The sequence below is a fragment of the Dendropsophus ebraccatus genome, chromosome 14 (genome assembly GCF_027789765.1).
Source record: "Dendropsophus ebraccatus isolate aDenEbr1 chromosome 14, aDenEbr1.pat, whole genome shotgun sequence".
NCBI classification, from domain to species: Eukaryota; Metazoa; Chordata; class Amphibia; order Anura; family Hylidae; genus Dendropsophus; species Dendropsophus ebraccatus.
The window spans coordinates 67,385,703-67,408,828 of record NC_091467.1 but is presented as its reverse complement, the minus strand read 5'-3'; the positions used below and the strand labels follow the sequence as shown (position 1 = coordinate 67,408,828).

The following is a 23,126-nucleotide window of genomic DNA, read 5'->3' as shown; positions in this document are numbered from 1 at the left end:
TGCCTTAATCAGTGATTGGCTGAGCTGTCTGTCATTGCTGTGATGCGGCAGGATCATTCAGCCAGGACCTGAAGATGATACCGGAGGACAGCATGGGAGCGCGGAGAACTAAGAGTAGCCTGTCTGCACTAGGGCAGCAACATATTAAAAGATTAATTTCAATAGTTTGACGAGGTCTGCGGCCTAACCCACTGCTACACAGTACCAAATCACGGTTCTGCTATTGCATTGATTGTCTTCTTATGTAGAGTATATGTTCTTGATATGGATTATGACATATAATTGTTTTATCTTTCCCTACATATGCAATTGGTGTTGGCTACCGTTGTACATTGTTCAACAAATTGGTGAAAATAAAGAATTTAAAAAAAAGTTAAATTTTAGCGGAATACCCCTTTAGGCCATGTTTACACTGTATTTTCACACAACGGCCGTTATTGCAGGTTGCAATAACGGCCGCTGCTTATTGACAGTGTAAAAATACATTAGGGTGTATGGAACAACGGCCATAGTGTATTCACTCTGTATACACTAAGGCCATAGTGTAATCACTCTGTATACACTACCGCTGTGGTTCTCTGCCAGCCGCACAAAATAACTAACTGACAGGTCTATTTTGTGCGGCCACTATTCAGTGAACAGATAGCTTGTACTCACCGTGTAAAGTACTGCTCCCGGCCGTAATTTACATTGTTGGCTATGGCAAATTGGAGTGCGGGCACACCCGAATGTGCCCGCATTCCAATTAAAATGAAGTGATGTTCATCAGGCCGATGCTGCTCTATTGCTGCCTGTGTTTCACATGGCCGTGTCAAAGACCGTTGTCTTACCCTGTGTGAACTTGGCCTTAAGTTGTATACTAAAGTTGTATACACCCTGGAATACTTAGGATGTTTAGTCCACTTATTCTCTTTACTTTGTCTCACATCCTCTGTTTACAGTTAAAACAATAGGATCACATCGCTGTCAGATCGCCAAAGCTCAGTGTTTGGTATCTACAACACAGACATCTACTAGATAATATTTTCTCTATAGAGACAAATCAGAAATGTGATAAGAAATTGTGTGAGTGTAGTCATATGGCAGCTGCTCTACTTCTGCCTCGTATAAGCTGTCTTATTTTACAAAATCCTTAAAGGGGATGCATCGCCTAAATTTTCTTTTTCTGATTAAAATCACATGCTAAAACGTGTTCTTTTATTCTAATCTGTTTCTATTTTCTGACTTTAATTTTTATTTATTTCACTTTTTGTACATTATGTTGCCTGGGCTGTTTTTAACAGCAATTACAGCAAGACTCATGGACATAGACTACAATAGACAGACTGTCCCCTTGAGATGACTGTAAAACATCATTGAGCACGCTCTGTGACCTTTGTAAAGGTACTTCCACTGGGAGCTGCTATTGATGCCATCTATCTAGTGGTGGCACATGATGCTGCAAAGCTGTACAGATCACTTTACGGCAGCCTCCTCTTATCACCAAAGAACAGGAAGTTCCAGCTTAGTTTTAGCCCCAGTGGCTAGATAGAAAAATGAAAACATTACATGTTTAACATAAAAACATTATTTAAAGTCTGATGACTATGATTGTGGATATGAAAATTCACCATCAAGAGATCATTGCACCCCATAGCATATCTATTTGGGTATTGGAGAAACCTTAGCATCACATTTTTGGGTAGGTCCCGCACTGCTGCTCCCTGTGGGGTACATACAGGCTGGTCATACATTTACTGAAGGAGAAGTTGTTTTGCTTGGCAAAGCAAGATTTCAGTGTTGCTGGAAGTTGCACCATTTGAACAGCCATTTTTTTTTATTTTATTCTTCCTGTTTTTAAGCAGAACTCTTCTTAGTGACCAAAAGTCATTAACTCCGTCCCGTAAAGTGACCACGGTGGGAGTTTCCTTCCACAGAGTCTGAGCCTTCAAAAAATAATAATTAGCTGACAAACCCCCAAAGACATGAGTACATTTAGTGCTATGTGTATTAAGAATACCTGGTGCCATGTCTGTATCACAAATAGTCAGGGGTTATAATATTAAACTAAAGGGAAGGTATAGAACCCTACGTAAGAGTAAGTGTGGCATGCAGGGCTATGGAGTCAAGAGTCAGAATTTTTTTTACTGATTTTACACCTTTTAAAAAAAAACAACTTAAAGTTCAATTTTTTTTACTTTTCATATGAATTTTATAAATATTATTCATTAATATAGTTTATGGTCTATCAGTTTAAGACCCTTATTAACCCTTTCTCACATTTAGTTCCCTCTATATATCAGTAATAAAGCTCTGACCCTATTAGATAAGAGGGGGGGGGGGATGTCGGGGAAAAGTTGTCGGTCACCATTTGGCAGCTCGCCAGATTCGGTAAGAGTCACATGCCTTTTAGTGAATCTGACAGGACCATTGCATGGTATACAGCGGGTACAGAAATCTATGCCTGCTCCAGAGCAGGTGTACATTTCCACCTGCCAAATCAGGTGTGGGAGGAGGCCATGTCCTCCTCCGTGTCTTCCGCGCCTCCCTATCTGCCCATCAGGCGAACAGGCTGCATGATGCAGAAAAAAATGCTGAATTTTGTACAAACCACAAAGACAATCTGTGCCTTTTCCCTGGTGTATGCCAAGGGGGAAAATGATATATGTGTCCCTGTGTGTTTTTCTTCAGTGTGCTATGGCTGCTGTAGGCTGTGTGTGCTATGGCTGCTGTAGGCTGTGTGTGTGTGTGTGTGTGTGTGTGTGTGTGTGTGCGCTATGGCTGCTGTAGGCTGTGTGTGTGTGCTATGGCTGCTGTAGGCTGTGTGTGCTATGGCTACTGTAGGCTGTGTGTGTGTGTGCTATGGCTGCTGTAGGCTGTGTGTGTGTGTGCTATGGCTGCTGTAGGCTGTGTGTGTGTGTGTGCTATGGCTGCTGTAGGCTGTGTGTGTGTGTGTGCTATGGCTGCTGTAGGCTGTGTGTGTGTGCTATGGCTGCTGTAGGCTGTGTGTGTGTGTGTGTGCTATGGCTGCTGTAGGCTGTGTGTGCTATGGCTGCTGCAGGCTGTGTGCGTGTGCTATGGCTGCAGCAAGCTACGTGTGTGTGCGTGTGCTATGGCTGCAGCAGGCTGCGTGTGTGTGTTTGAGGGAGAGGCAGAAACTATAGGGGTACCCTGGGCAACAGTGAAAAATCCAGTGGGGACAGGGTGGTGGGGAGATAATAAAGAAGTCCTATTTACCCATCCCCGTGCCCCTGCAGTGGAGTGTCACCGCTCTTGGTGCCCCACTGGGCTTCCAATCCTATGATGTCACAGTTCCACTCAAAAGTGCCCGCTCAGCCAATCAGTGAGTGAGGCGGGACACAGCTGTAGTCACTGACTGGCTGAGAGGGAAATTCTTGTGGGGCTGTGATGATTCAGGAGCGCGGACGCTAAGAGCATTATATCTTTGCCTTATTCCCTCAGAAGTCGCACTGTGATTGACAGCTTTCTCCATACACACTGGTACAGGGATAGCTGTCAGTCATCCTTTGTGGCAGGGTGAGCAGGACTCTCACTGACTGACCTGTCAGGATTTACTGCTCCAAATCCCATAAAGCCGTGTATCCCAGAGCTCAGCTTCTCTCCTATTACATTACATACAGCAGCATTGGCCACCTGACAGGCTCTCTACGTACTCATTTCTTTCTCATGGAACAAGTAAACCTTTTGACTTGTGGGACGGACAACTTTATAATTTATAACCTATAAACACAAACCGCAGCTGAATTTCAGTTCCTGCATCATTACTGAAACCAGTCATCACATCCTCATTCAGCAGATGCATAAAACCCTGACAGGCCACATACTGTACTAAGCCGTCATGTTACAGCCTGTCCTGTCTATACTATAGTGCAGGTGCTTCTGGCTATCAAATCCTCCTACCTTCTCCAGCTCTTTAATGAGAACTCCAACCATAATATTTCCGCTGTTTGGGTTGCGGTCCAGGCTTTTGTGCAAAGTCCATCTCAGCATTCCTGTCATAGAAGAGAATAAGAGAGTGACTTCAGGTTTCTCTCATTTTTATTGACCTTTTTACTCCGGTACATGTTTTTCCCTGACCCCTCATTTCATGTGCTCCACCAACCAGCCCTGAGTCATCCTTGTAGAGTTATAGGCAGGGCTGTGGAGTTGGAGTCAGAGCTACAACTTACCGACTCCACAGCCCTGGTTATAGGTGGAACTTTGTTGTGCTAGAAGATTGCTGGTCTTGCATATCACTGTCAAGGTGGCCCAGGCTGTGCAAGGATGCTTACGAGTACCTTGATACGATCTTTTAATTGTTCGTACGGTTATGGAAACTGACAGCACAGATATGCATTTCTGGCATCCAGTTCTCCCATCCTGCTCTCTAGATCGGGATGCCAGATCACACAGCAACGTACAAGGTATTTATACACTGCCTTTGTGATCCGGAAACTGACAGCACAGATATATGCATATCCGTGCTGTCAGTTTCCCTTTGCTATCGGCCGCACATCTCCTTTTTACAAAGGGAGATGTGCAGCTGATAGCAATAAATTTTACCGCAGCAGATGTGACCAGCTGAGGAACAGCATTTGTTGTTGTTGGTTTTTTTTGCCAATTTATCTTTAGTTGGCTTATTGCCCATGGTTTTACATTCCATTTTATTTCCTTAGTTTACCTGGATCAGACTGCTGTGTTGGATGTTGAATGTCCAGACCTCGAAGAATTGCTTTAACCTTTTGGTAAACCATATCGGCCTCGGTCGCTGAAATGACAGTTTGGAAAATTTTGTTAGCAACAATCTTATCAATATAAATGTTATATATGTTTCTCTGCAGTATAGTGGTATCATAGTCCCTGAGCCTTTATACCCTTGTGGGATGGGGAACCTTTGGCCCTACAGCTGTTGCAAAACCACAATTTCCATCATATAAGGGTATGTTCTGAGTGAGGAATAAGCGGAATCCATGCTAAATTTTACCCGTGTTCCGCTTGAAATTTCACCTGTACAATATGTACAGAGCAATGTCCAATTGTGTTCAATAGGATTTCCGCTCACTAGTTCACTTAGTGGAATTTACACACAGAGGGGGGGATTTATGAAGACCGGCGTACAAGTATGGCGGTCTTATATTAGGCCCCGTCCCCTTTTCCCCGGCAGGATTCACTGAGAGGCGCACATCTCTTAGTGCAACTGGCCGGCTGGGCGCCTGAATCTGCGCCTGACGTACGAAATCTACATGATGAATGAGGCATGGGAGGAGGCCACGTCTCTTTCCTATCTCGTCACTCCACCCCCCACCCCCCCCTCTAGCTCCGCCAGCCTGCCCATCAGGCAGGCCGGGAGGCGTACGCCAGGGAGAAGGGGTGAATAATTGTCCCCCAGAATGTTCTGCCGCGGATCCACTTTCCACCCAAAGAATTGACATGTCAATTTTTTGGGCGGATTCCGCTAGAAAAATCCCATAGAAGTCATTGGGGCTTTAAATTTCTACTTTCTGCTCAAATTTCTCGCCTATTCCACCAAAGCTGGAAATAGAAAGCTGGAAAGAGGAAATTTCAAGAACAAGACTTTCCTCTTCAATTCCTCGCCTATTCCTCAGTGTGAACATACCCTAAGGATGAAATATTTCTAACAGGCTAATAATACAACATGGAAGATTTTTTTGGCAATCAGCTTTTTTATCCTTTATTATATATTACTGATCTTGAGCCACAGGGTACAGTGACCCTTTGTGGTGTTTTCCTACTGTTGGATTACATGGTTATTTACTATGTTTGAGGTCTAGCTAGGGTTCATAAGGGAATGAGTGCTAGAAGAACTTTCTTATCACTGATACCAGTGGTAAAACTCTGTCATTGTAGTGCACATACGTTAGGTTAGGGCTACAGAGCAACTTCGGCCTACAAGTGACCAAGACCTGACCATTGCCAAAACTCCATGCAGGGAGGATTTCTGGTGGCAGCTCGAGGCCATTCATGTATAATAGCTGTGATGCAGCACGGTCCTGCGTCACATCCAAAGGTGCTGTGTAACCCCAGCCTTAGGTTGGTAGTTATAACCCACTTCCCTCCCTGCAGTAAGTAACATTGAATATTACCTGAGAGGTCCATAGAGAAGGCATTTATTGGCCAGTGGTTGTTAGTGAATGGTCAGTGCTCCACAAGGTCATTCACGTCTCTTGTCCCTGAGGTTCAGTACCACTGTGTGTACGTTAGTTTTCAATCAGACCCTAAAAACATAAGACCATCAGTGTTTAATGTACTGTAATACACCAGATTTCCATAGAATAGAAAAATCAAGATGACAAAGTTACTTATACCAGCATATCGTTATATTCTTCAAGTTAAACGATTATCATTTCAGGCAAATGCAGGGAGCAATAAAACAACCTACGAAAAATCGTTCCTTTGGTGCTGACACCAAAATCATTGTTAATCGTTCGCTGTAATTCTGCATCCATTCACATAGTTCCTTCATTTGCTGGGATCAGATGGAGTAAACGATTATAAGTAATGACTATCGTTCTGTGTAATATGGTGAACAATATCAGGTTAACAACAAACAATCGTTTATCACTTCATCTTACGTGACCCTGGTGAAGTATGGCAGAAAAAAAAATTCCAAATACCTTCAGGTCATGAATAGTTATGTTATTGTCATTGAAGCCCTATATCACAATAAGACAATAGGTTTCGTTTTTGTGTCTACACAGGGTATAGAACGTAACCTCAGTATCCGCTACCGATAAGTCATATCTTTAGGGAGGATACCACAGAGCCTCCAAAAGGAAGCAGCATTTGTGAACTTAAGATGATATTTTCACGTTCAGTCTTGCGATTGATGCCGGTGTTAAAACCTAACTCCATATAAAATCTAGGCAAACAAAGACACCTATGTTAGGGTACTATTACACGGGCCAATGGGGGCCCGATAATAACTTTAAACGAGTGCCGATCTGCTAGATCTGCTTATTACACAGCCCGATAATTGTTTAACAAGGGCTGCGTGGACATCGTTACCGATGTCCACACAGCCCTTGCTTGAACTGTATACATTACCTATCCAGGCTGCAGGGCTCTTCTTACGTTCTGCTTCTCTCCGGGTCCCGCGCGCTGCAGCTTCAGAGCGGCCTGTCTCAGCTAACAGGCCGCTCAGCCAATCACTGGCCGCGGCGGTCCCGGCCTGTGATTGGCTGAGCGGCCTGTCAGCTCAGACTGGCTGCTCTGAAGCTGCAGCGCGCGGGACCCTGGGAGAAGCACCGAACAAGAGGAGCCCTGCAGCATGGATAGGTAATGTAAACAGTTTGGAAATCGTCAGCCGCCGGCCATGCACCGCTATTACATTGACAAATATATACTTATATCAACGATCAGCCGATGATCGTTGTCATCGGCTGATCGTTGTGTTTATCACACGGGGCGATAATCGGCCGGATAGGGCCGATTATTGTTCCGTGTAATAGGGCCCTTAGCTAGACGCCAAAAGGAAGAATCACCCATTCTTAGGCAGGTATTTCAGGGTTCTTAGCCCTTCCATTGTATGGAGCGTAGTGGTGGTTGGCAATAGATACAATAATAATCCAGTTTCTCATTGAAGAGACCCAAGGGGTATATGGAGACTTGTGCTCCACATAAAATCAGAACTGTAGCCTTCCTGTTAAAGAACTCTGAGCTTTATAGTCGTGTACACTAAGAGAGTGACAGCTTTCCTGTACCTTATTCAATAGTTGAGCCAAAGGTTCTGACATAGGAAACCGTCGCAAACAATACTAGGTTGGCGGAAAGCAAATATCGTCTCTAACATTGTGCCAACAAAAAAAAACTTTTGATCAAAGGCGTGAGGAGGAGAATTTTTTTTTTTTCTGCTGAAAAACAAATCATCAACTTAAGCTAACTTGGTAAGTGCTTCAGGTTCCTGTTTTTCATCTAAAAATATACAAATGCATATAAAAGCTGGTTCGTAAAGGAACTGGGTGCTAGAGAAGCTGCGCTGGGTTTGTGTTGCACAGGAAACGTGAAATTACGTTAATGATGCTTGCTCTTTTTATATTGTGAATTTTAGTTCTATGTTCGTTTGTTTTAGGATAAAAGATTTTTTAGGTAACTATTGCTGAGATTAGGGACCTGGAAACTTAGAAAAGGGAAGTATAGGGGGTAGTAAAGAGTACTATGTTACATAACGTGTGATGTAATAGAGGATTAACGTAAGAGTTGTGCCATTTATGTTGACCTGCACTTCCTTTACTTGTAGAATCACCGCAGCAGCCCCCCCTTCCACAAAAAAAACAAGTCTCTGAAACTGATGGATATATGTGTGTGTTTGTACATCTGCACTTAGGCTATGTTTACATGCTGTAAAACAGCGGCCGTTGTATTCAGTGTCCAACGGCGGCTGCTGTTTTATGTGTTCTGCGGCCGATACAGTGTCTGAACATAGTCTAAAGCAATAAGAGACCGGCCATTCTGTGACCCAGCTGGGTCGTGGAACAGCCAGTCTTAGAAAAGATCATCCCGGCCGGTACTGAAGTGTGCACCTGCATTAGAACTTCCCACTGTACGCAACGGAGAGTACAGCCGGAGCCGCATGCTCCATTGTGTGAACTAACAGGGTTTTCTGTGTCCGCTATTCAATGAATGTCAGTTTCTTGCGGCACCGCGAGAGATCCCGGCCGGAGCGTATACTATGTGTATACACTTTGGCCGGGATTCCCTCAGCCTTCAGCACAACGTAAGTTCCGTACTAATCACGGCCGGGTCACAGAATGGCCGGTCTCTTACAAGGTCTGAACATGGCCTAAATTAGCAAATTGCGTTTTTTATGGTTACGCAGTATATTTTATTCTGAAATCGGAGTTGTTTGGATCACCATGAATCTTGGCATGAATTTTCCCTGCTCATGTGCATAACTTTACATAAGTGTTGAGTCCAGAGTATGTTTTTAAAATATAGGTTTATCTATTACATTACTTATTGTATTCTGACAGAATAAACTTTTTAATACACATTAGGGGTACGTGTCGTATCCCTGTTTTAACTAAGACCACATTTACACATTTATAATTTTGCCTGTAATGGAGTGGGGAAAATGAATCTCCGCGGCACTGTAATGACAGAGCCGTATTGTACTCATTGCTGTATTTATTGTCTATGTAGCTGCAGAAGATAGCCAAGAGCTGTACTTATTGCTGTATTTACTGTCTATGGCCATGTTCACACAGCCATTGTTTGCAGTGTCAAACACCGGCCACTGTCTCACAAAATCACCCGTCCGATACTGTAGTATCGGCCGGGTGAACATTATTTTATTTGAACTGGAATGCGGGCACATTCAGGTGTGCCCCCACTCCAATTAGGCGTAGACCACAGTGTTTATTGGCGGGGGTCAGGAGGCGTACTTTACACTGAGCACAGGCTATCTTTTATGGCCACTGTTCACTGAATTGTGGCCACACAAATTAGACCTGTCCTGTCAATTATTTTATGCGGCCGCACAGAACCCCGGCCGTAGTATATACACCCTAATGTAATTTCACACTGTTAATAAACAGTGGTTGTTTTTCCAGGTTTTTTATTGCAAAGATACAATGTGTGACCGTGGTCCATAACTGCAGAAGGAAGCCAAGCACTGTACTCGTTTCTGATTGCATTGTCTATGTAACTGCAGAAGGTAGAAGAGTATACCACTTGGCTACCATCTCCAGCTCCCATAGAAAAATGTTGGGCCCCGAGCAGCAAGTCATGCATATACGCCACGGGTCCATATTCTGGAGATTGCGGGGAAGCCTCAGATGAGCTCTGGGGTCTAATACGTTCCTCTATCCTCTGGATACAGGGCTAAGATATTTTAACTTAGAATAGCCTTTAACTTACTTAAAACACTCGATTGTGATTTAATGAACATGTTTTTTCTGAGAATGTATAGGAATGTTTTGCATATTGTTAGGTAGTTCAGCAACTAAAGAGTTTAATGGCAGCAAAGCTTTTTATGTTGCAGAACTTCCTGTGAAGCTGCAAAACATCCTTTCCCAACCCTGTAACATGAACTTGACCCCAGGTATCCTGTAACATTTATAGACAGGCAGTCAAACGTCATGCGTTAAGTCCATTTTGCAGTCTGTCGACCCTGCAGACCATCACGATACTAAACGTTCCATATGAAACTTATTACAGTATGGAGTTTCACAACTTGGCCGCAGCCACAGTGGCCTCTCGTGTTCTGTGTAACTCAATGATATATACAAGTCTGAAAACCGTCAATCTTTGGTTGAAGAAATTGAAGTTTCCTTATCAGCTGCACAAGAAAAGCGGCGGATAGATTAGTCTCTGTAAGGTCGGTCACAAGGTTTGCAACAAGTGGGAGGAAACTCAACCGCTGCTAGCTAAAAATAACTGCAACCAGAAAAAGTAAAAAAAAAAACAAACACCTGCACAATTGAGCATTATTTCCCATGTTGGTAACTATATTGAGACTATCATGAGACTAAGCTGAGATAGATGAGAGACTATGTAAATGTGGACCAAATTTTGAACAATCCTTTCAATTCCATTTTTAGAATTCCAGAAAAAATTGCAGCCTCTACAGTTTGCTATATTAGCGTTTTTTTCTCTCTACAATGTATACAGCTCATGTGATTGTAACGCCTGGAGTAGTGGATCCACTGTAGTGGATCCACCGTCACCAGCGATGGCACTAACCTCACCAGGGAGCGGAGTCTAAGGGGCCGCTGGTATTCACCAGAGCCTGCCGCAAGGCGGGATGGACTTGCTGCGGCAGGCGACCCCCAGGTCGCTACCCCTGACTTGGTTGCTAGTGACGGCAGGCGAGGCGTGGCAGGAGCAGTAGGCAGGAGATAGTGCTGGCAGAGGTCTGTAGGCGTAACCGCAGGTGACCGGCTGAACACAGGAGCAATGGAGTGACAGGGGAGCAGGAACCAGGAACAAGGACTAGGGACCAGGTAGCGGATAGGAATCAGGAACAACAGGGGGCTGGGCCAAACGCTATGGGAAGCATGTAGAGGCTCCAACACCTGTAGTGGGGCAGGGCTGGAACTATATAGGGGAGTGATTGACATGTGGACCAATTAGGAGCTCACTGCCCCTTTAAATCCGAGACAGCCGGCGCGCGCGCGCCCTAGGAGGCGGGGACGCGCGCGCCGGCCGGCACAGACAGAGACAGTAGCGGAGGAGAGGTGAGGCGCCCCCAGGGGCCGAACTAGCAGCAGCGCCGGGTCCCTGCACAAGGACCCCAGCGGCTGCATGGGGCGGGAGGAGGTCGAGGCGGCGGCCCGGAACACGGGACGCCGCCGTGACAGTGATTCCCTCCTGCAAACTACCTTTTGTGTGCTCTTCCTCCTATCTACAGTCTTTGTGAGCTGCCCTCCTTGTATGCTCTACCTTCTGGCTGTCTGAAAGATTTATCTTATCTTTCCCTGAATGTCAGCTGAATTTTAGTACCTGTCTCTTTGAAAGCTTCTGACATGTCATAGCAGCAGCAAAAAACAAAACAAAACATACAACAGGACCAGGGGCTCTTGACAGTGACTAAAAGCTTACAGATGGTGGAATTCCGGTGAGACACCTGCTATCTCAATGCAGGAGAGGAAAAGTCTTGAAGAGAAGCGGAGACCAAGAGCATCTGTAGTGATTCACATGTCCTGGTATGCAAATTGCGACGTTTCAACCCAAATGGTCTTCAAGTTTGCGGGGTAAAATGTTACATATTCTGTATCAGGACATGTGAACAAACATCACCATTTCATTCACTACAGATGCTGTTGGTCTCCACTTCCCTTTGTCGTAATCTGTAGAGTATATTAAGTATTCGCCTACGGTCCTAGACAGTGTGGGTCGGCGCATATCAAAAACATCTCTGTGGTTAAAACCTATTTCCAGTAAAAAAAAAAAAAAAAAAAAAAAAAAGCTCTATATATATATATATATATATATATATATATATATATATATATATATAATATATTTTTTTTTTTATTTTAATTTTTTTTTTTTTTAATTCTTATTTTTTGTTGCACTTTTTTATATTATGTAAAAAATTCTAATATGACCTCTCAGCTAAAGAGACAAACTCCAGAGAGGAGACATTTGCATTATTGACTCTCAGAGACTCTCACGCCTCAGTGCTTCTGTGTGTTAATGTATACAGGCCGTTACTATGGGTGGATCAGTGTATCATTGGATTGGCAGAGATACTACGAGGATAGAGAAGGAAGTGCAATGAAATATTGGTATGTGCACTTAGTGACCGTATGACCAAACACTATAGCCCCCAAAGTGGTGGCCAATGGTTATTTACAGAAGAATGAGAAGCTCTGGAGAACAAACAGCTACTCTATCAGTGCACACTAAGCAAACAGGGACATTCACCAACGTTTTGTCCACATTAACAAAAGAATACTGGGGAACTCTGGGCTAATAGAGTGTTAAGAGTCTATAGTGTGACTGGTCACTGTTATTCTTTATTTCCCCTGTGGGGGTGCTGCAGGGAAACTCAGCACTTATTGCTGGATTTTCCTACAAATTATTGCTGATAGTACAACATGGGGCATACTTTGTTGATTGGTTCCTTGACTAAAGGCTGATAAAACTATGTATATATAGGGCAGGCGTGCCCTTGGGATGTAGGAAGTGGGCTCCCTTCAAAAACATAGGGTGCCCACTGCTGCAAGCAACTGACACTTACTGTCTGTGACCAACATCAGCGATCACACTGATGTCAGTCACTTAACCCCCTAAATGCAGCTATCAATAACTATTGTGGCATTTAGTAGGTAGTATCACAGGTCTCCATCCTGTCAGTCAGTGCAATCAAGGGATGCTGATCCGTGACCTTGGCAGCCGCAGGCCTTATGAAGGTCTTGGTGCCTCCATGTAAACTCTACTATTACTGCCTGACACAGACACTTTGTACTAGTAGAGTGCCGATACATGTATACTGCATCGATCTGTGTAGGCAGTCAAATGGTTACTTATATTACATCCCTAGGGGACTTTTGTGTCACCTAAAACATTTTTGACAATTTTTGAAGTTTTGGTCATGGTAGCAACCAGTTGCGAATATTAACCAGGAGAAGTGCTCACCATTAGCACCCCAATCCTTGTCTCACTTCTTGCTGTCATAACAAAGTACAATTTGTCCTACAAAGATATAAGCCCTTATACGGCTTTTACAAGGGGATATTATAGAAGAGATTATTATGGATGTGCGGACATGGAATTACTTATTATATTATAGAAGAGAAGCTGAGCTCAAGGATAGTTAGGGTTATATGATGTGGAGAAGGATTTCCAGGTTAAAAGTATAGTAAATCCTGATAGGAATTCTAGGAAAGAGTCCTGATCACCTCACCCACCACACACAGTGACTGTTTCAGCTTCTCTATACACGGAATAACACAAGGAAAGCTGTTAATCATTCTGTATGAGGTCCTGCAGGATTTACTCTGGACTATAATAACATTCTGCTATATCATAAATCTATCTATCAGCTTTATATAATGAAGCTTGACTCTCTTAAAGGGGTATTCCACTCAAACATAACTTTTACCCAGTCGCCCTATGACAGCACCCCTGGAGAGGACCTCCCACCGCAGGACAGGAAACCTGTGAAGATAAAAGTCTAACACACCTCTCCACACCTCAGTTCAGGTTTCCTGTCCGGCGGATAGGAGGCCTCTGAAGAGTCCCTTCCTGGGACGAAGATCTAACCTCTACCACGCCGGCTGCAGGTCCCCCGCTGGCGTTGGCTAACAGAAGGGGTTTTCCTGGAGGCAGAAGCCTGTCCTAGGACAGCAGCCTCAAGTCTGGAAAGAGCTCCGGACGGAGCAAGTGCCTCCCCAATAGCTACCGGAGCCGTGCTGCTGCTGGATCCGGGGGCTAGGGCAGAGCGGGCCGTGCCTGTCTCTCCGGCTGGCGTACGTCCGGGGCCTGCACGTGGTGTGCGCTCAAGGCGTGCGTTCCACGTGCGTGTCACGGGCATGCGCGCGTTCGCGTTGACGTCAGACGCTGCTTGGAAGCAGTGTCGCGGGGGAAATGACGTCAGACGCCGGGGCCGCCGCATCCGACGCTGTGGAGCTCGGTGGCCCGGGTGGTTTATAAGGCCTGGGGACGCGCTCACCTCCGGTCCATAACTCCAGCGCGTCCAGGAGTGGAGGACTCTACCAGCCAGCCACACCTGTCTGGTGAGCTATACTTCCGGCCTCAGCATGTCTGAATCATCGGGCAGGAAGGATAAGGGACGCCATGATCGCTCCTCGAGGTCTGATAGATCCGACAAATCTGAAAAACATCAGAGACCTGAGAAGCCTGACAAACCACCTAAAAGTCCGGTACCGTGCAAACCAGAGGGGACAATTTGGTGAGAGTTTTCTATCTTTTCTGAATTGAAATAGTTTATGCTAATGTTTTTCAGGTGTCCGATAAACCGCCTAAAAAATCTGCTGCCAAACAACACCATAAGGAATGTGCAGAATGTAGAACCCCGGTACCTGATGACTATGCCAGGTCCATATGTCAGATATGCATTGATAGATTAGTCTCTCAGGAGTCATCCTCCCTAGCTGACACCCTTAAACAAATTGTGAGAGACGAGGTTCAGGCTTCCCTGAGGGGGCTAGGAGTACTGGCAAATACTTCCTCTACAGACCTTAGCGTACCTGTAACCCCGGTGATTATGGAGGAAGAAATCATATCAGAACCTCCGGTGGGGGGCAGGAGTCTAGAGGAGGGGGAGAAATAGAATGCATACATTCATCTGATGAGGATCAAGACAGTGGACCATCCAGTAGAAATCTATTTCCTACAGATGACACTGACCAGCTAATTAAGGCTATCAGAGCTTCAATTAACATTGAAGATAAAAAGATCCAGTTATCTGTGGAAGATACTATGTATGAGGGCTTAACCCCCAAGAAACCCCGTACATTTTCTCTACACAAATATGTAAAGGCTCTGATTGATAAAGAGTGGGATAACCCGGACAGAAAATTCTTTATCCCTAGGTACTTCAAAAGGAAATATCCGTTTGAAGAGGAGGAGACTAGTGCCTGGGACAAAGCCCCGGTGATAGATGCCCCAGTAGCAAAAATTGCAAAGAAAAACTCTCTCCCATTCGAGGACATAGCTACTTTGTCCGACCCAATGGACAGAAAATCCGATTATTATAACAAACGTACATGGGAGGCAGCCACAGGGGTTATCAGGACAAGTGTAGCCTCCACTTGTGTAGCTAGGTCACTAAGGGTTTGGATTGCTAAGCTAAAGTCCCAGTTATCTAGTGAACCATCCGGTGAGAAACTCCTAGCGGATATACCAGTATTAGCCAAAGCGGCAGATTTTCTTTCTGACGCCTCAGCAGATTCCATCAGGATGGCAGCCAAAGCGGCTGCACTCTCCAACTCTGCGAGAAGGGCATTATGGGTAAAATCCTGGAAGGGAGATATGACCGCCAAGGCTAAGTTGTGTGGGATTCCTTGTAATGGCAAGCTTCTGTTTGGGCCCTTTTTAGACTCACTATTAGAGAAAGCTGCGGATAAAAAGAAAGGGTTCCCGTCCCAACCTAAACAGCAGGAGTCCTTTAAACAGAGGAAACAATTTAAGAGGCCCTTTCGTGACTCCCCGGGAAACAAAAAATTTAGAGTCCCAGGGAAGGGTAGAGGTTTTATCTTTAATTCCAGAGACGACAAGCCAAAGCCTTCCCAGCAATGACGGTCTCCCGGTGGGGGGTCGTCTGTCTCTTTTTTCCCATGCTTGGGGAGCCATCTCTCCCAGTCCTTGGGTTCTCAACTCAATTTCTTCGGGTCTTCTTCTGGAATTCAGAAGTTTTCCCAGAGACAGATTTCTCCCCACCAGGAAATTATCAGACGGAAAGAAACAGCTAGTCATAGAAACAGAAGTTATGTCCCTAATTCAGAAAAACGTCCTAGTACCAGTCCCTCTACAAGAACAGCAGAAAGGGTACTATTCACCTCTATTTTTAGTAAAAAAGCCAAACGGCTCCTTCAGGGTGATAATAAACCTCAAAGGCCTAAACAAGTTCCTGCAATACAAAAAATTCCGAATGGAGACCCTAAAGTCAACGATAAATCTTCTCTCCCCAGACTGTGTGATGGCATCTATAGATCTAGAAGATGCATATTACCATGTGCCCATACATTTGTCACACCAGAAGTATCTTCGGGTGGCAGTCTGGCTGAAAGACAGGTGGACTCACCTACAGTACAGGGCGCTGCCATTCGGGGTCTCACAAGCACCCAGGGCGTTTACAAAGATTATAGCGGACATGGCCTCCTATATAAGGAAACGAAACATAATTTTCATCCCTTATCTAGACGACTTTCTCATAGTAGCGAATACAACTCCTTTGCTTCAGCAACATCTAGAGATAGTATCTCAGATAATACAAATGTTAGGGTGGAACATAAACTGGAAAAAATCAAATTTCTCACCTTCAAGACAATGTGTGTTTCTTGGAACACTACTAGACTCTTCCCTACAAATTTCTCTGCTTCCCTCCCCAAAACAGGAGACAATCAGACAGAGAACGATGGACTTATTTCTCAACCACGAGCCTACAATAAGGGAAGCAATGTCACTCCTAGGACTGTTCACTTCATGCATCCAGTCGGTTCGCTGGGCCCAGATAAGGTCAAGACCTCTACAGATGGACACCCTAGGAAATTGGAATGGAACCCAAGCAACTCTAGACCAGAGGTTCGTACTGAGCTCTGTGGCAAGGCTAAGCCTGCAGTGGTGGCTAGATCCAGAGAATCTAAAAAAAGGGATAACTTGGAATCCATCTCAGATAATCAGAATAACAACAGATGCCAGTCCCTGGGGCTGGGGGGCCCATACCAGTCAGACCTTTTTACAGGGGAGGTGGCCTCCTCATCTGATCAATCAGACTTCAAACTACAAAGAACTTTACGCAGTTCTTCAGGCCTTAGAGGGATTCTCACAACTAGCATCCTCAAAAAATGTGCAGATATACTCAGACAACACCACGACAGTCGCGTATATCAACAAGCAGGGGGGCACCCGCTCTCAATCCCTGCTTCAACTGTCATACGCAATTTTTCAGCTTGCAGAACACAGCCTTCTATCCCTATCAGCAGTACATCTGAAAGGGGAGCTCAACACTCAGGCAGATTTCCTCAGCAGGACCAGGATCAGCCAAGCGGAGTGGTCACTGAACCAGGACATTTTTCTCAAAATAACAAAACGGTTCGGTTCTCCTACAATGGACTGGTTTGCCTCAAGGGACAACAGGAAGCTGAGAAGATTCTGCTCCCTAAACCCAAGAGATGCTCCAACAGCGCTGGACGCATTGGCGCAGGACTGGAGCAAGGAGTTGGGCTATGCATTTCCCCCTCTCAGTCTAATTCCCAGAGTCCTAAAGAAGATAGGCCAGGACAAAGCCAGGATGATCCTGATAGCTCCCTTTTGGCCCAGACGTCCATGGTTCACGTTACTGAGAACACTCTCAATAGACCAGCCATGGATACTTCCAGAAGTTCACAACTTGCTGACTCAAGGTCCCATAGTACACCCGATCTCGCCTCACTTACACTTGACGGCATGGATGCTGAGAGGCTAATCCTGAGAGGTAGGGGTCTGTCAGATACTGTGATTAACACTATGCTTGCTTCTAGAAAGGATATTACCTCCTCCATCTACTTAAGGACCTGGAGGGTCTTTCTGAGGTTTTCGCAAGGGAGACAAGATCCTTTGGGGGATCCTAATATACCCTTAATACTGAATTTTCTGCAGGCAGGTCTAGATAAAGGTTTGAAACCTAGTACTCTTAAAGTACAGATCTCAGCTCTCAGTACCTTTTTAAATGCCAAAATTGCAGAAAACCTCTTAGTTAAAAGGTTTATTACGGGAGCTATGAGGCTACACCCTCCATCCAGAATCACGATTCCGCCCTGGGATCTCAATTTAGTCTTAGACGCACTCACTAGGCAGCCATTTGAGCCTCTTGACACCTTACCTATAAATATTCTTTCCCTGAAACTCACCTTTCTCTTAGCTATCACTACAGCTAGAAGAGTAGGGGAGATCCAGGCCATGTCAGCTTTTCCTCCTCATACACAGATCCTAGAAGACAGAGTAGTTATGAGGACCCTGCCATATTTTCTCCCTAAGGTCGTATCTGAGTTCCACAGAAGTCAAGAAATCATTCTCCCTACCTTCTGTAGCAATCCATCTAATGAAAGGGAAAAAATTTTCCATAATCTAGATGTTAGAAGATGTCTGTCTAGATACCTTGAGGTTACAAAAGATTTTAGACGTTCAGAGAATTTACTGATTCAGTTTTCTGGTGTTAACAAAGGGAAGTTAGCCTCAAAACCTACTATTAGCCGCTGGATTAAACAAGCCATAACACTTGCTTACACATCACAAAACAGGGATCCCCCACCCTATTTTTCAGCTCACTCCACTAGAGCCATGGCAGCATCATGGGCAGAAAAGGCAGATGCTTCTCTGGACCAGATTTGTAGGGCAGCAACCTGGTCTTCACCACATACCTTCCTACGCCACTATAGACTTCAGCTGAATCCTCTGTCCGATCTTTCCTTTGGCAGGAAGGTTTTATCCACAGTGATCCCTCCCTAGCTTAGTTTCTAGTTTAATCCTCCAGGGGTGCTGTCATAGGGCGACTGGGTAAAACCAGAATTACTTACGGTAATGATGTTTCCGTAAGCCCATGACAGCACCCCTCTGGTATACCCCCCCTTGTTTATTGCTAATTAATTAATGTTTTGCTTCTTCTCCGCTGGAGTACTTTTATAAGAACTGAGGTGTGGAGAGGTGTGTTAGACTTTTATCTTCACAGGTTTCCTGTCCTGCGGTGGGAGGTCCTCTCCAGGGGTGCTGTCATGGGCTTACGGAAACATCATTACCGTAAGTAATTCTGGTTTTCATATGTTGCTGCCCATGGTCAGACTAACAATTCCTTCCATACTTGTTATTATTTATTCTGTCTCCTTCCCCTAGTTCCCAGCTGCTGCTTTCTACTCAAGACATACAAATCTGTATGTAAGCCTTTCTCTCTGTCTCCCCCCCCTTCTGAGAAAGCTGATATAAACAAGTTCCTGGCAGGCTTTATCTGCAACATTGTAGCTTGTTTGTTCAGTGAACAACTTGACCTTTTGTTAACCCTTCCAGCATTTCAAAGAAACTACAAGGTTGCAGATAAAGCCTGCCAGGGACTTGTTTACATCAGCTGTCTTAGAAAGGAGGGGGAGATAAAGAGTAAAGCTCACACACAGATTTTTTAAGCAGAAAGCAGCAGCTGACAACTGGGGGAAGGAGACTGAATAGATAATAACAAGTATAGAAGGAATTGTTAGTCTCACCATGGACAGCAATATATCAAAAGTTATGTTTGAGTGGAGTACCCCTTTAAATTCTGCATTCATATAAAGCAGCAGAAGTCACGTGAGAGATTCAAAGTGCTTCAAACTGTGTGCTGCCAATATAATAAGACATAGCGTAGAAAGTACAGCTACAACGTGCTAACCTGAAACCAGAAGGAAGAGCCTCCTCAGACAACAAAACCAGTAGGACCAGAAAAGAGAACTGAGAGAAGTTGTCTAGTAAGTGGGGAAATATGATATAGAGAACTTCAGCTAGGTGTGAGGGAGAGTGGGTGTCACGGACCTGGAAGGAAAAGTTTGCAGGTGCTATAAGTGATATTTGTAGATGTTGCTGCCTCCTACCTGAACCCTCGAGATTCCAGATCTTCCCGGTCATGAGCTCCTCTTCACAATGAGCCCAAAGACGCTGAGCCAAGGCAGAGCTGTGCATCTGGGCTGCGGCTGAGTCACTATATAATAAGCGGCCTGTCTACACTCACACGCCGCATAAAGGACTTCTCAAAACCTTAATAAGAGGGATTGTCTTCACAGGGAGCATCTCAAGCTGTGCCTATAGGGGCCGTGATGTAAAGGAGTGGGGGTGCACACTGACAGATTATCTAATAATATTTAACTCTTTCACCAGCCTCTCGTTCTGTGATCTCCTCTCATGCAGAGATAAAAGTTATCATCTAATGGAATATTTAAGGGTTTTTCCGAAGATCGATACATGAGGAAAGTGGTGCACGCATGAAATATTCAGGAATAATGTATAGTGTTAACTGGAGTCATCACTATCCTGGCAGAGGTGAGCCGGGGCTCCGGGCCAGAGCATTCAGAGGCAGGTGTAGGTGGTTGTATTGCCTGACCGCTTCATTCCATCATCTGGGGACACATTCACACAGTGAATAGTGATAGGTGGAAGTGGTATTGTTTGTTTGATTGAGCTTCAGTCAGGGCTGCATTGATACAATAAACAGACTTATTAAAGGGGTTATCCAGCATTAGAAAAACATGGCCACTTTCTGCCAGAGACAGCACCGCTCTTGTCTCCAGTTCAGGTGTGGTTTGAAATTAAAGGGGTGCTCCGGGCTGGGGGGCTTTTTTGCGTATGGCCGGGGAGGAGGTGGATGAGGGCAATGACGTCCCCTAACGGCGCTGGAAATGGGGAGGTTAGGAGACGTCATTGCCCTCATCCACCTCCTCCCCGGCCATACGCAAAAAAGCCCCGCAGCCCCGAGTACCCCTTTTAAGTTCGATTCAGTTCAATAGAACTGAGTTATGGTCCATGTACACGGAGCGATAATTTGCCCAATTGATCGTTTAACAATTTTAAAAAGTTTTTTTTTTTTTTTTTTTATAACAATTAGCACCTAGACGGAAAGATATTTTGTTTGAGAAAAAATCGTTATTGTGATCGTTTTAGGATCGCTTGAGCCCATCCCACACGGGTGAATCATTGAAAGACTGTTTACACAAAGCGATCTGCGAATTTTCAGTGAACGACCAACGATTATTTGAGAATCTGTTGAAAGATCACGATGAACGATTTATCGTTCGTCGCTTGATCGTTCGCTGTGTTTACATGAGCTGTGAAAATTTGAACAATAATCGTTCCGTGTAATCTGACCATTTTAGAACCTGCACCCAAACTGGAGTCGTGCTGTTTTTGGAAGAAAGGGGTCATGTTTTTGTAGAGCTGGATAACCCCTTTAACACCAGTCAGGACTTTACTGAAGGGTCGTTCAGCATGTCTACGGCCACACCACGTTAATGTATCGGCTTGGTTTCTCCAAATCGTTAAGCGCAAGAAGTTGCCTTTGACCCTCGTCGATCATAAATCAGCATTTTCCCTTCAATTATTTAAGGCACGGCCGTCTTTTTTTGCTGCGCTGTAAAATGTTTCCGGGCCTGTTAGTAGCTATATTATATATGGGGTTTCTGCACTTAGCAGGTGAATTAGGCCTCCTGTGGCCTATGATCTGACATGGTTTATAAGGGGCCCCTAACATGCGGCATTGTCCAGCAGGCGTAGCCTGGTGGCTTTTGGATTATCTACTATTTCACTGAAGTAAATTTTTGGCAACCAAGTCTATCCCCTCGGTAGGGAGCCCCCAATAGCTGCAGCTCCCTTAGCATCATGCAGTAAAGAGATGGGAAGGTAATGACAATCACTACAGTAATACACAAAGATCTGTTCCAAAGGCCCTCTATCCGAGGTCTCCCAAAAAACGCTGTCTTAATAAAGGACCTTTGAAAATTGATCCTCTTGCACTCTCCAGTAATTGGCCTTACTTTCCCAAACCATACATAGCAAATCTAAGGATTAAAACGTCTATATGTCATTCATAATGCATGGCTCATTGCATATTACTGTACAAGAGCACATGCTGCATGCGGTTGCACATCTGACACAGTCCTCTAGCTCAATCTCAGCCACCTAAGCATTATGGGGGGAATTTATCAATGGTTTTTGTGTAGGTTGTGGCAAAAAAGTTATCACAACTTCTTGAGCAATTGCTTATTTGTACAAAAACTTGTGACAGTTCCGTGTTGCAAAAATTTAGATTGCGTGCGAACTTTGTGACATTTTTATACTAGTTTTTCCTTTTTTCATTTTGCTAAAAGCATTGATAAATTTGCTTCTATATCTTTTGTTTTTTTTTATATAAAATTAGCATCATAGGATTAAAGGGAAACCGTCAGCAGGTTAGACGAATCTAACCTGCTGATATGTCCCTATTGCACAGGAGATCCTGAGGAACGAGGCATGTCTCTTACCTTCCTCCTCTGCGCCGTTCCGGTGCGGTTCGTTGTGTGCTCCACAGTCCGGTGAGACCGTTGGTAGCATTTGGGGGGGGCAGTGGGCATTACGCTTTACAAGCAACAATCCCCCTGGCCATCCTGCTTCATGTGTTTTGATTAGAACGGGGTGGGCCGGGGGGGATCAACGCCATGGGGGTGGGGCAGTGCTTCTAAAAGGTGCCCCCTTGCTCCCAATGGTTTCACCGGACCCTGGAGCAAAAGACTAAGTGCACCGGAATGGCGCCGAGGAGGTAGGTAAGAGACATAGCTTTTTCCTTGGCATCTCCTGTGCAATAGGGACATATCAGCAGGTTAAATTCGTCTAAACGGCTGCAGTAATCCAGATTGTATTCATCATAATCATAGTTTGTAAGCATATGAGGCAGCCTCTTGGTTTGTGGCCTCGGAACTCCTTGGAAGGAAGTTTCTACTCAATGTAAGAAATTACAATTCTCGCTGTAAGAAATTCCTTTAAAGAATTCCCGGAAGTTGTTGACATTAAACAAGTCTTCTTGACGTCTCCCGACCACCCTCCATCCCACACACTGGTTTTATCCTTTATGAAAATGGCTTTTCTGCAGATTAAAGTACAGGATCCTCTATTTCTACGAGATGCTTCCTACGTAGGTCATAACACGCAGTCACACAACACTAGACACAGATGGAAAACAAATTGCAAATAGTTGGAAAGCATTGATGCAATGTCCAGTGTTTTGGCTGCTGCAATGACAGATATGGTGGTTGTCTAATAGCAGAGCACACCACGCACGGTCATACCTATGGTTATACCTTGTTCTAGTATTTTGCTTTGCTCAACGCTGAGATCAGAGAAAAGGAAAATATTGAGCTGCTCGGATCACACGTACTACATGTATTGTACAGTAATACACTATTGGGTATTAAATGATCCTTGACACCGTTGTCAAAATCAGTGGTGCAATAAATAAGTAGTAAAGGCCTTAT

General features: G+C 44.7%; 1 protein-coding gene and 1 long non-coding RNA gene across 6 annotated transcripts in view; one reads left to right on the top strand and one right to left on the bottom strand.

Moving 5' to 3' along the window:
- The window catches only part of PIK3R6 (phosphoinositide-3-kinase regulatory subunit 6), a 53,800-nt gene that overhangs the window by 9,075 nt on the left and 21,599 nt on the right, over positions 1–23,126 (bottom strand). For 4 of the 5 annotated variants that reach the window (XM_069953457.1, XM_069953458.1, XM_069953456.1 and 1 more), the window contains exons 2-4: positions 6,084–6,215; positions 4,661–4,747; positions 3,901–3,992 (exon numbers count right to left, since the gene is read on the bottom strand). In XM_069953457.1, the coding sequence (XP_069809558.1) occupies positions 3,901–3,992; positions 4,661–4,747; positions 6,084–6,096 (192 nt within the window). In that variant the 5' untranslated portion in view covers positions 6,097–6,215. Of the gene's footprint in view, positions 1–3,900; positions 3,993–4,660; positions 4,748–6,083; positions 6,216–19,721; positions 19,743–23,126 lie in introns of those variants that run through there. The other variant, XM_069953460.1, reaches the window with a different exon arrangement.
- Positions 1–23,126, top strand: part of LOC138772790 (uncharacterized) — a 51,276-nt gene that overhangs the window by 11,698 nt on the left and 16,452 nt on the right. The gene's annotated exons all lie outside the window — the stretch shown is intronic.